General features: G+C 49.3%; 1 protein-coding gene across 2 annotated transcripts in view; it reads right to left on the bottom strand.

The window, feature by feature from the left end:
* sirt6 (sirtuin 6) overlaps nt 1–10233 on the bottom strand; it is a 70818-nt gene extending 60585 nt beyond the window's left edge. For both annotated transcript variants that reach the window (XM_038777308.1, XM_038777309.1), the window contains exons 1-2: nt 10044–10233; nt 2330–2457 (exon numbers count right to left, since the gene is read on the bottom strand). In XM_038777308.1, coding sequence (XP_038633236.1) covers nt 2330–2457; nt 10044–10109 — 194 coding nt within the window. In that variant the 5' untranslated portion in view covers nt 10110–10233. The remainder of the gene's footprint in view (nt 1–2329; nt 2458–10043) is intronic.
* Nucleotides 10234–12402: the final 2169 nt, after the last annotated feature.

Below are 12402 nucleotides of genomic sequence, written 5' to 3'. Positions count from 1 at the left end.
ACGTTAAAGCAAAGCACGGTAGCATAGTGGTTAGCACAATTGCTTCACAGCTCCAGGGTCCAAGGTTCGATTCCCGGCTGGGTCACTGTCTGTGCGCAGTCTGCACATTCTCCCCGTGGGTTTCCTCCGGGTGCTCCGGTTTCCTCCCCACAGTCCAAATATGTGCTGGTTAGGTGGATTGACCATGCTAAATTGCCCCTAGTGTCCAAAATTACCCTTAGTGTTGGTTGAGTGGGGTTACTGGGTTATGGGGATAGGGTGGTGTGGGCTTGGGTAGGGTGCTCTTTCCAAGAGCCGGTGCAGACTCGATGGGCTGAATTGCCTCCTTCTATAAATGGGAAGAGATTAGATACAGTGGATGTCCAAAGAAACTTGGGGTATCAGGTGCATAGGTCCTTAAAATGCCAGGAACACCTGCAGCTTGTCTTTATACCTAGAGAATTGAAATATAAAGACACAGGGGCGATGCTGCAGCTATACGAAACCCTGGTGAGACCCCACCTGTGAGTACTGTGAGCAGCTCTGGGCACCACACCTGAGGAAAGGTATTTTTGGCCTTGGAGGGAGTGCAACGTAGGTTTCCAAAAATTATACCTGGATTACAGGGGTTCAGATATGAGCACAGATTACTCAAATTTGACCTGTTGTCTCTAGAATTTAAGGGGTGGTTGGATCCAAGTATTCAAGATATTAACAGAGAAAGACAGGATCGATAAAGATAAACTATTTTCACTGGTTGGAGATACCAAAACACTAAACACCCCAGAATGAGAGTCCAGAAGAGGCAGAATGCCACCACTGGATCAAATTTCACAAGGCTCTGTATTTCGTGGCTTTATTTCAGAACTTTTAATTTAGAATTATACAAATAAAATCTTAAGATAATTTATAGCAAGCATTAATTTACGATATAGGTTTCACTTTGTTCTGTCATAATTTGGGGAGATATTTCAAGGTATAAAGATCTACTGCCACATTAATTTTTGCAGCTTGTGACTGAGAACAGAGCTGAGGGGATGCTTGGTGCTGAATGGTTGCAAATGGGCAGGAGATGGCCTAACTAAAATGGAGAGATTCCACTATGTTTCAACAGCACCATCTACAGACATTTGGAGAGAGGTGCTGCTTGCCTCACTGAAAACAGAACAAATGCAGTTACAAAATTCATTCTGCTTCACAATTTGCTCTCGACAAACTGAAAATAAGTAACTCCAAGAAACTCATCTCAAATCTGCCAAGTGCAACCAGTTTCAAATAACTCCAGGTTCTGAAGAGGAGCGCAAACATCTCTATTATAACATATAATGCCGAAGACCAAATGACTGGTGAGGTTCTGTTGATCCCCACCATCCCCAAACTGTACTTGTGGGTTATTTAAGCAATGTAGCCATTTAATACTCCGGCCAAATCAACTGCATATTCACCATTCTCTGAACAAGATGGCAAAGTGAACATTAACGAGACAATATGATTAGGAACGTTATTTGGTTATTCTTGTACAACCTGCATTTACAGAGCGCCTCTTAAACTGCTCCAAGGTACCTCAGAGTAGCAATAGAAAAAAAATAGGCACCAAATTTGGCAGCTCTGATTAAAAATGTGGTGAAAGACGTTGTTTCTTGGGAAGGTTTTTAAAGGAAAAGGGAGGTGGGGAGATTAAGGGAATCAATTTCAGAGCACGAGGTCTCGGCAGCGGATGTCATTGCTGTCGATATTCGGGAAACATGAAGGGAAAATTCACAATAGATCAGAGAACGAGAGAGTTTGGAGAGTAGCGTGTAGAAGATACAGGAGATGCACAAATTTGGGAAGAGAAGGCGAAGAAGAAATTTAAGAACAAATATAATCATGTAGCAATTATAGCACAGAAACAGGTCATACGACCTAACCATAAATCTTCTCTCTCATCCTATTTCATCCAACCCTATCAGCAAGTCCTTCTATTTATTTCTCCGTAATCCATTTATCCAACTTTCACTTAGCTGCATCTACACTATTAACTCAACCACCTGAGGTGGAGAGTTTCATTCATTCTTTTGGGAAGGGACTATCTTTTATTTATGATCCCTAGTTTTGACCTTCCCTGCAAGTGGAAATATAAAGCAAAGCACAGAAATTAATTAAAAATTGAATTCATATTGTTTGATACTTTAGGCGGAGTGATAAGACTTTAAGGGGCTGTAAATATAAACAGGATCAATGCCAGTTAAAGACAATGTGTATCAACTGGGTAGCACCATTTAAGCCAAGCATTTCAGACACATCAGCAAACAGGACAAAGTGGCAGGCCATTGTTCTAGACAAAGACTGTGAAGCCAAGGCAATGTACCTGAAGTCAGGGATTCCTGAGGATGTACTGATGCCAGCCCCCGTATGCACTACCACATAGGAGGCATTTCGCACTAGATCTGCCAATTCCAGTGCTTTTCTCTCCAGTTCCTCAGGAGGATCAAAGTTCTGCAACACATAAACAGAAAGGAAACTGGTTTCAATTCAAAACTTAACTCAATGGCTATGACCAGGTTACCTGCTTTTTCTACCCATTCAAGATCATTGTACATCGACTACCGGTGACAGCCATGGAGTGGTTGGTCGTACATTTGGCGGCTCCCGCCCGAGGTAGAATTTTTTGGTCTTTCCCACCTAATTTAGGGTTTTTTTGCTGGTGTGAGGTGCATGAGCACTGAAAAATTGCAGTATACCAGATGAGGAACAAGAAAGAGGCAGCAACTTGAGTGAAGGTTTTTTGAAGTGCAACACAGGAAAAGATGGTGGAGGGTGCTCGGGTGCAGTTGCCTGCCCAGGGGTATATCAATCTGCTTGAGGACGTTTTGAATGCTACGTTCCAGCAGCAGAGGCAGGAGGCCTCAGAAGACCTGGCAACGGTGGTGGAGCCGCTTAGGGCAGTTATCGAGAGAGTGGAGCAGAGGCAGGAGCTGCAGGGTCTGGCTCTCCAGAAAGTGGAGTCATCAATGGGAGAGGATGAGGACCGGCTGGCTTCGTTGGGAGGTGGAGATCGTATTCATGGTGGATAGTCATAAGAGGTTCAGGGAGATAGTGGATGACCCAGAGAGCCCTTCCAGAAGGCAGAATCTCCAGATCGTGCGGCTGCCTGAGGGGATTGAGGGAACGCATGCCGCAAAGTGATTTGGAGTTGGGGATCAAGTGCAATGTGTCCAAGTTTGCGCTAAGATGAATGATAAAAAAGTACAGAGGATACTGGAAGTCTGCAGAGGGGTTTGGATAGTTTAAGTGAATGGGCTAGAATCTGGCAGATGGAATACAATGTTGACAGATGTGACGTTATCCATTTTGGTAGGAATAACAGCAAAAGGGATTATTATTTATATGATAAAATATGAAAGCATGGTGCTGTGCAGAGGGACCTGGGTGTCCTAGTGGACGAGTCGCAAAAAGTTGGTTTACAGGTGCAACGGGTGATTAAGAATGCAAATAGTAGGGGCAGCACGGCAGCACAGTGATTAGCATTGTTACCTACGGCGCTGAGGACCCGGGTTTGAATCCCGGCCCTGGGTCACTGCCCGTGTGGAGTTTGCACATTCTCCCAGTGTCTGCATGGGTTTCACCCCCACAAACCAAAAGATTTGCAGGATAGGTGGATTGGCCACGCTAAATTGCCCTTAATTGGAAAAAATAATTGGGTACTCTAAATTTATTTTTTAAAAAGGCAAATGGAGTTTTGGCCTTTATTGCTAGAGGGATGGAATTAAAGACTAGGGAGGTTATACTGCAACTGTGTATGGTGTTAGTGAGGCCACACCTGGAGTATTGTGTTCAGTTTTGGTCTCCTCACCTGAGAAAGGACGTACTGGTGCTGGAGGGTGTGCAGGAGATTCACTAGGTTAATTCCAGAGTTGAGGGGGTTGGATTACAAGGAGAGTTTGAGTTTGGGACTGTACTCGTTGGAATTTAGAAGGATGGGGGGGATCTTATAGAAACATATAAAATTATGAAGGGAATACATAGGATAAATGCGGGCAGGTTGTTTCCACTGGCGGGTGAAAGCAGAACTAGGACTGAGCTTAGGAGGAACACCTTCACCCAAAGGGTTGTGAATCTATGGAATTCCCTGCCCCGTGAAGCAGTTGAGGCTCCTTTATTAAATGTTTTCAAGATAAAGATAGATAGTTTCTTGAAGAAAGGAATAAAGAGTTATGGTGTTCGGGTGGGAAAGTGGAGTTGAGTCCACAAAAGATCAGCCATGATCTCATTGAATGGCAGAGCTGGTTCGAAGGGCCAGATGGTCTACTGCTGCTCCTGGTTCTTATGTTAAAGTATGTGACAAGTATGTTGGGAGAGGTTTCTTGGACCTCCTACAGCTCGGACAGTTGTTGCATAAAACGTTTAAGTGGCTTACAAACAACTGGCTAGCTTATCATCAGCCTGCACTTTCACCATTCCAGATCCTGAAACGGGAGGAAGCAGATTCATTATTTGAAGCATGGTATTCTAGAGGGTGATTAACACAATGTCCATTCGCATTGAGATGGGGGTCAAATTCATTAGCAGGCAGACGGAATTTAGTCTCCTCTCCCATTCTCTTCAAAAAGTCTACACAAAATTAGTTTTGTCCTTAAGTGTTTCGTAGATTATAAGTTTATAAACTGGGGTGTTGATGGTAAGGAATCCCCAAACTCAATGAGTGCTCATTCGTCTTAGATTCTACATGTGTTTGCTTACCAGCATGTTACCCGTGTTGAACCCTGTCACTTTGGATGCTTCAAGGAGATTTTATTTTCCCCATTTACACACTGCCTTTCACAACACCCCAGTGCTTCACAATAAAATACTTCTGAAGTTTAATCACTGCGATAATGTAGACAAGTGCAACAGTCAATTTGCATTCCGAATCCCGCATACAGAAACAAGACTAACAATCAGAAAATCTGCTTTAGCAAGATTGTTGGAGTGAAAAAGACAATGGCAGAATTCCCTCTGCTCTTTTGAAAATAATGCCATCACGGAGGGAAAATTGAGGTGTACCTCTCAAGGCAAGCAAAATAATGATCAAGGCCGACTGATGATTGTGACAGATGGATCTGCAGACCCGACTAGGTGATGAGATGGCCGATGGAAGCAGGCATAAGGTCGGAGCAGAGTGGATCACATGCGGGTGACAGAGTTGGGGGATATTTGGGGCTACTCAATGTGGGTATTCATTTGATTGGGAGTTAAAAATTACAGGAGTGCAAGGCAGAAACTAATTATTCCCAAGGGAGGTGAACGATTTCATATGACAAAATTTGTCTATACTAACAGGCTACCAGTTAAGTACATGGAATGTTAGGAAAGTTCATCCGTTGGGCAGCACGGTGGCACAGTGGGTTAGCCCTGCTGCCTCACGGCGCCAAGGTCCCAGGTTCGATCCCGGCTCTGGGTCACTGTCGTGTGGAGTTTGCCCCCGATTTTGCATAGGTTTCACCCCCACAACCCAAAGATGTGCAGGCAAGGTGGCTTGGCCATGCTAAATTGCCCCTTAATTGGAAAAAATGAATTGGGTACTCTAAATTTATTTAAAAAAGGAAAGTTCATCAGCAATACTGAACCTACATAGAGATTTTACTCAGCTTTTTGGCCTCAATTCTCAGAAGACATTGAAGAGACAATAGTTTCAGCAGCTAATGGTTATGTAACAACGAACATTGAAAAGCCATATTATACCAATACCTATGACTTGAACAGTGGGAAAATGTTACATTTTGGAATAGAATATGGCGCAAAACTGGAATGTTATAAACTATTCAGCAATGTTATAGACAATGTTTAAAGAATGACATAACATCCTCTGTGACCATGCATGAAGTTTCCACAAACTTTGACATTAGTCAACATACAAAATGATGCTGTTCTCTTCAAGCCCCTCTCTGTGCAACTCAATGGGCAAACTGACCTCTTTGGCATCAGCCCTGGCTCAGTCATACCACTCTACCTCCACTTTAGGAAACTGAACACAATCTAATTCAGTACTGAGGGAATAATGCAGTGTCAGAAGTGCCACATTTTGAATAATACATCAAAGAGGGTCCTGGTTGACCTGGCACAATCTGACGGGCAGGGATATTCTCCCAATGTCATGACAAATATCTAGCCTTCAACCAACAGCACTGCAGATCTTTGATCTCACTGCTGTTTACGGTACCTTGCTGTGTGCATTTTGGAAGCATTTCACACATTACAAAAATGAATACACTTTGAAAAGTATTTTATTGGTTGTGAAGATTCTTTTTCGCATCCTGAAGTCATGAAAGACGCTTTATAAATGCTAGTTCTTTCCACTTTCATTCTACACTCAACTGCAATGAGCATAGCCAAAGCTTCCCCCTTGATGGTCTCTTCTGCCCCACACTGCTACCTGTGAAGTCTCCCAAAGATCTATCCTTCCTCAACCACAGGCAATATCAGCAGACATAGAATTAGCTCCCTTATGTGCACCAACACTCTGCTCCACTGGCACCTCTGTGCCGAACATCCAATCCTGGGGATTTTCTGTAATGTCTCCAACTAAAGGCCAGGAAGATCGAAGCCACCGTCTTTGCTCTTATCACAAATACCAAATCCTTGATATGAATTCCCTTTCTTCTCAGCCAGTCGCAGGGTTGAGCTGTACTGTCCATAACCTTAGTCTTCTATTTGACCCTGAGGTGAGTCTCTAATCCTATGTCCTTTCTGCCACCTGTAACCTGCCTACTTTCGGATCCAACACAAATCAGGATGTTTTCTTCATGGTGAGATATCTGGGTAGCCAGGTTTACAGTTCACTGAAACCCAGAAGATAGGTGCAAAAGGTTCAAAAAGGATTGTGGCCTTTAGCTAAACTGCAATATAAAAGGGTGAAAGGCATGCTTCAGTTGTCCAAAGTCTTAGTCAGACCTCAGCTGCAGCATTGCATTCAGGAACAGAATCTCAGGATGGTTATATTGACCTTCAAGGAGGTTGATTCACTAGAGTGATACAAGGGCTTGAATAGACTTAAATTATGAAAACTGGTTCAGATAAGAGCCATGTAATCCCCTGACTTTTTTGTTTATAAATTTAGAGTACCCAATTATTTCTTTTTTCAAATTAAGGGCAATTTAGCGTGGCCAATCCACCTAACCTGCACATCTTTGGGTTGTAGACGCAGGGAGAATGTGCAAACTCCATGTGGATAGTGACCCAGGGCCGGGATTCGAATCTGGGTCCTCAGTGGCGCAGTCCCAGTGCTAACCACTGAACCACATGCCACCCCTTATCATTCCCTGACTTAAAAGATTGAGGGGTGCTACAATCGAGGCTTGAAAAACGATTAAGGAGTCAACAGAATGAATAAACTATTTGAAATGGCAGAGAAACTAAATACTCCCAGGAATACTAAAGACCCAGGAGACTTGTAAGAATGAGGGTCTGAAAGAAATTAGTATTACTAATGTAGCACTGGCGAAATTAATGGGACTGTTGATAAATCTGCTGCACCTGATGATCTACATCCCAGTGTTGAAAGAGATCGCTATAGAAGTGGATGCATTGGTGATCATCTTCCAAAATTCCTGAGATTCTGGAATGGTTCTTGCAGATTGGAAGGTAGCAAATAAAACCCCACTGTTTGAGACTCTGATAGCCTGGCATCAGTGATAGGGACAATGCTAGAATTTATTATAAAGGATATGATAACTGGAAACTAAGGAAATAAAAATCATAGGATTGGGAAAAGTCGACATGAATTTATGAAAGGGAAACCATGTTTGGCAAACCTGTTGGGGGGTTTTGAGGATACAGCTAGCAGAACAGATAAAGGGGAACCAGCGAAGAGTGTGTAGTTGAATTTTCAGAAGGCTTTCAATAATGTTCCACAAAGGTTAGCAAGCAAAATTGGAGCACATGGGTTTGAGGGTAATATACTGGCATGGATTGAGAATTAGGTAACGGACTGAAAACAGAGTAGGAATAAATGAGTAATTCCCAGCTTGGTAGGCTGTGACTATTAGGGCAAAGCAAGGATCAATGCTTATACCCTGGCTATTCACAATCTATGGCAATTATTTGGATGTGGGGACAAAATACAATATGTCTAATTTTGCTGATGACATAAAATAAGTGAGAATCTGAGTTGTGAGCAGGATAAAAGCGATTTCAATGGGATTCAGTCAGTGGGCAACATCAAAAATAATGGGGAAAATGTGGTTATCCATTTTGGTCGGTAAAACAGAAATACAGAGTATTTCTTAAATGATGAGCGATTAGGAAGAGTTGATGTGCAAAGAACCTGAATGTCCTTGTTCACAAGTTACTGAAAGCTAGCATGCAAGTGCAGGAAGCAATTTGAGACACAAATGGAAGCTGACTTTTTTGCAAGCGGGTTTAAGTACAGGAATAAGTCTTGCTTCAATTGAAGAGAGCCTTGGTGAGACCACAGCTGGAGCACTTGTACAGTTTTGGTCTCTTTACTGGTGTCTCACAGAAAGAGTGCAATAAAAGTTCACGAGGCGGAGATTTCTCAGATGGTGGGATCGTCCTCGGAGGAGAGATCAGAGAAACTGTGTATATATTCTTGAGAGTTTTGAAGAATGAGAGGTGATCTCATACAAAATTATTTAAGGCTTGACAGGATCGATGCCAGAAAGATGACCGGGTATTGTCTGTACCCAATCTCATACCAGTCAAACTCACTCAACATTACTGCTCTGGATTGGCTCTTGATTCCAGAGCCTTCACTTTTAAGACGCTTGAAATCTGTTGTGTCTTCTGGTTCCCACAAGTTAGAAATATTCATATTTAGAACAGTACAGCACAGAACAGGCCCTTCGGCCCTCGATGTTGTGCCGAGCAATGATCACCCTACTCAAACCCACGTATCCACCCTATACCCGTAACCCAACAACCCCCCCCTTAACCTTACTTTTTTTTTAGGACACTACGGGCAATTTAGCATGGCCAATCCACCTAACCCGCATATCTTTGGACTGTGGGAGGAAACCGGAGCACCCGGAGGAAACCCCCTCAGAAATGCTGTGAAGCATTTATGCTAACCACCATGCTACCATGCTGCCCGGGAATTCAACATTCCCATCTTGAATGTTCTTTACGAATATAAGAATGGAATAAAATGGGATCGACGTCTCTGCAACCTGTTCCAACAACCCATCATTGTTCCCATACTTTGGACTCAAAATGCTGGAGCTTCTTCGAGTGTATTTCTCCTGTACACTTTTCACTCTGGTGTGGTGGTCTGCGATGCATTCCTTGGGTGCTGTTTCACTGCATCAATGCCGCTGCCTTTCTCTTGACTTAACCAAACCTTAGCTGGGAAGTCAATATCTTGTGGCTTCATGTGTTCCATCAGTGTCCAAAGCCTGTGAATGTGAGCTGGTGCTTTCCAAACAATTGTTTGTGTGTTTCAGAGCGTGTGGAGCCCCAGATGAACTGATCGAGCAGCTTTCATCTTTAATTTACATTTTCTGGCTGCGTTATCCATTCCGTTTAAGAAATTATCAACAGGCTCACCCAATTCCCGCCTCAAGCCTCGAAATTCATACTGGCAAATATGATGATTTGACTTTGTCTGGAAATGCGTGCTGAACCAGCACGTAAACAAATTTAACCCTTTCGCTTCTGCCCACAAAAGGATGTTGTCGTTAATTGCTTTTTCACCAGTACCTTCCCATCTTGAATGTTCTTTACGAATATAAGAATGGAATAAAATGGGATCGACGTCTCTGTAACCTGTTCCAACAACCCATCATTGTTCCCATCATCACCCCACTCCTGTCACCCTGTGCCCTCCCTCCATCTGCAGGCTGTGTCTCCGGTATCCACTCCCTCTTCCCCCTTCAGCCCGGCTCCGTGGCCAGGCTGTGGATCCTCAGAGGACCTAGCGAGAGTGTACCTGTGCAAGGCCCCGGTCACCAACAGGCCTGAGGACCGGGGCTGTGCTGTTAACCCTTCCCAATGACCCCGGGTTGGGACTGTCCTGGGACAGGCCCAGAATCCTCCCCACCGCCGGACCGGGGCCCGGCTCCATTCCGAGGCGGTCCGCGACTGCTTACCTCAGGAAGGCCACATTTCCCCTTGTGCTCGTACTCGGACAGCCCGGCTGCGTAGTTAACAGACATGTCGGGCGGAGGCAGCACCAACGCTCGAAGAAAAGCCGAAAACCGCGAGCAGAAACACAGCAAAACAGCCGCGCTGACGTTACCAGGGCGGAGACCTCCTATCCGCGAGAGGGCGCTGCAGCCGGAGGAGCAGCAGCTGAGGAGGGGGCGGGGCTGGAGGGGAGGGGTTTGGGGGGGAGGGCGGAGGGCGGAGGGGGAGGGGTTTTGGGGGAGGGAGGGGGAGGGGTTTTGGGGGAGGGAGGGGGAGGGAGAGGGGTATTGGGGGAGGGAGGGGGGAAGGGTTTCGGGGGGGGAGGGGGAAGGGTTTCGGGGGGGAGGGGGAGGGGTTTCAGGGGGAGGGGTTTCGGGGGGAGGGGAGGGGGTTTTCGGGGGGAGGGGGAGGGGTTTCGGGGGGAGGGGGAGGGGTTTTGGGGGGAGGGGGAGGGGTTTCGGGGGGAGGGGGAGGGGAGGGGTTTCGGGGGGAGGGGGGAGGGGGTTTCGGGGTGAGGGGGAGAGGTCTCGGGGGAGGGGGGAGGGGTCTCGGGGGAGGGGGGGAGGGGTCTCGGGGAGGGGGGGAGGGGTCTCGGGGGAGGGGGGGAGGGGTCTCGGGGGAGGGGGGGAGGGGTCTCGGGGGAGGGGGGGAGGGGTCTCGGGGGAGGGGGGGGGGTCTCGGGGGAGGGGGGGGGGGTCTCGGGGGAGGGGGGGGGGGTCTCGGGGGAGGGGGGGAGGGGTCTCGGGGGAGGGGGGGGGGGGTCTCGGGGGATGGGGGGAGGGGTCTCGGGGGAGGGGGGAAGGGGTCTCGGGGGAGGGGGGAGGGGGGAGGGGTCTCGGGGGAGGGGGGAGGGGGGAGGGGTCTCGGGGGAGGGGTCTCGGGGGAGGTGTCTCGGGGAGGGTCTCGGGGGAGGGGGGAGGGGGTGGGTGGGGGGGAGGTGGTTGGAGGGGGTGGGGGGAGGTGGTTGGAGGGGGTGGGAGGAGGTGGTTGGAGGGGGTGGGGGGAGATGGTTGGAGGGGGTGGGGGGAAGGTGGTTGGTGGGTGGGAGGGAGGTGGTTGGAGGGGGGTGGGGGGGAAGTGGTTGGAGGGGGAGTGGGGGGAGGTGGTTGGAGTGGGGGGGTAGTTGGTGGGGGGAGGGGGTTGGAGGGGGTGGGGGGAGGTGGTTGGAGGGGGGGTGGGGGGTGGTGGTTGGAGGGGGGGTGGGGGTGGTGGTGGGGGGGGTGGGGGGAGGTGGTTGGAGGGGGGTGGGGAGAGGTGGTTGGAGGGCGAGTGGGGGGGAGGTGGTTGGAGTGGGGGGTAGTTGGAGGGGGTGGGGGAGGGGGTGGGTGGGGGGGAGGTGGTTGGAGGGGGTGGGGGGGAGGTGGTTGGAGGGGGTGGGGGGGAGGTGGTTGGAGGGGTGGGGGGGAGGTGGTTGGAGGGGGTGGGGAGGGGGTTTGAGGGGGTGGGGGAGGGGTTTGAGGGGGTGGGGGGAGGGGTTTGAGGGGGTGGGGGGGAGGGGTTTGAGGGGGTGGGGGTTGGGGTTTGAGGGGGGAGGGGTTTGAGGGGATTGAGTGGGGGAGAGGTTTGTGGGGGTGGGGGGAGGGGTTTGGGGGGTAGGGGGAGGGTGGGGGGACGTGGTTGGAGGGTGGGGGGAGGTGGTTGGAGGGGGGGTGGAGGTTGGACGCTGTGGGTGGGGGGGTGGTGGTTGGAGGGGGTGGGTGGGGGGAGGTGGTTTGGAGGGTGTGGGTGGGGGGGAGGTGGTTGGAGGGGGTGGGTGGGGGGGAGGTGGTTGGAGGGGGTGAGGGGGGAGGTGGTTGGAGGAGGTGGGGGAGGTGGTTGGAGGGGGGGTTGGAGGGGGTGTGGGAGAGTTTGAGGGGAGAGGGGGGTGGGGTGGAGGGGGTTGGAGGAGGTGGGGGGGAGGGGGTTGGAGGAGGAGGTGGGGATGGGTTGGAGGAGGTGGAGGGGAGGGGGTTGGAGGAGGTGGGGGGGAGGGGGTTGGAGGAGGTGGGGGAGGGGGTTGGAGGGGCAGGTGCCGGGGGAGGAGGGTCGGGCGGGCAGGGGGTAGGTGGGGCTGGAGTGGAGTGGTGGGGGGGGAGTAGTGGCTGGAGTGGAGGGGTGGGGAGAGGAGGGGCTGGAGTGGAGGGGTGGGGAGAGGAGGGGCTGGAGTGGAGGGGTGGGGGAGAGGAGGGGCTGGAGTGGAGGGGTGGGGGAGGAGGGGCTAGAGTGGAGGGGTGGGGAGGAGGGGCTGGTGTGGAGGGGTGAGGGAGGAGGGGCTGGAGTGGGCAGGTGGAGGTGTGGGGGAGGAGGGGCTGGAGAGGAAACGGGGGGCGGAGGAAAAGGGTG

This window comes from Scyliorhinus canicula, chromosome 18, assembly GCF_902713615.1.
Source record: "Scyliorhinus canicula chromosome 18, sScyCan1.1, whole genome shotgun sequence".
Taxonomy (NCBI): Eukaryota; Metazoa; Chordata; class Chondrichthyes; order Carcharhiniformes; family Scyliorhinidae; genus Scyliorhinus; species Scyliorhinus canicula.
The sequence above is the reverse complement of the archived record's forward strand: the minus strand, read 5'-3'. Positions and strand labels throughout refer to the sequence as shown.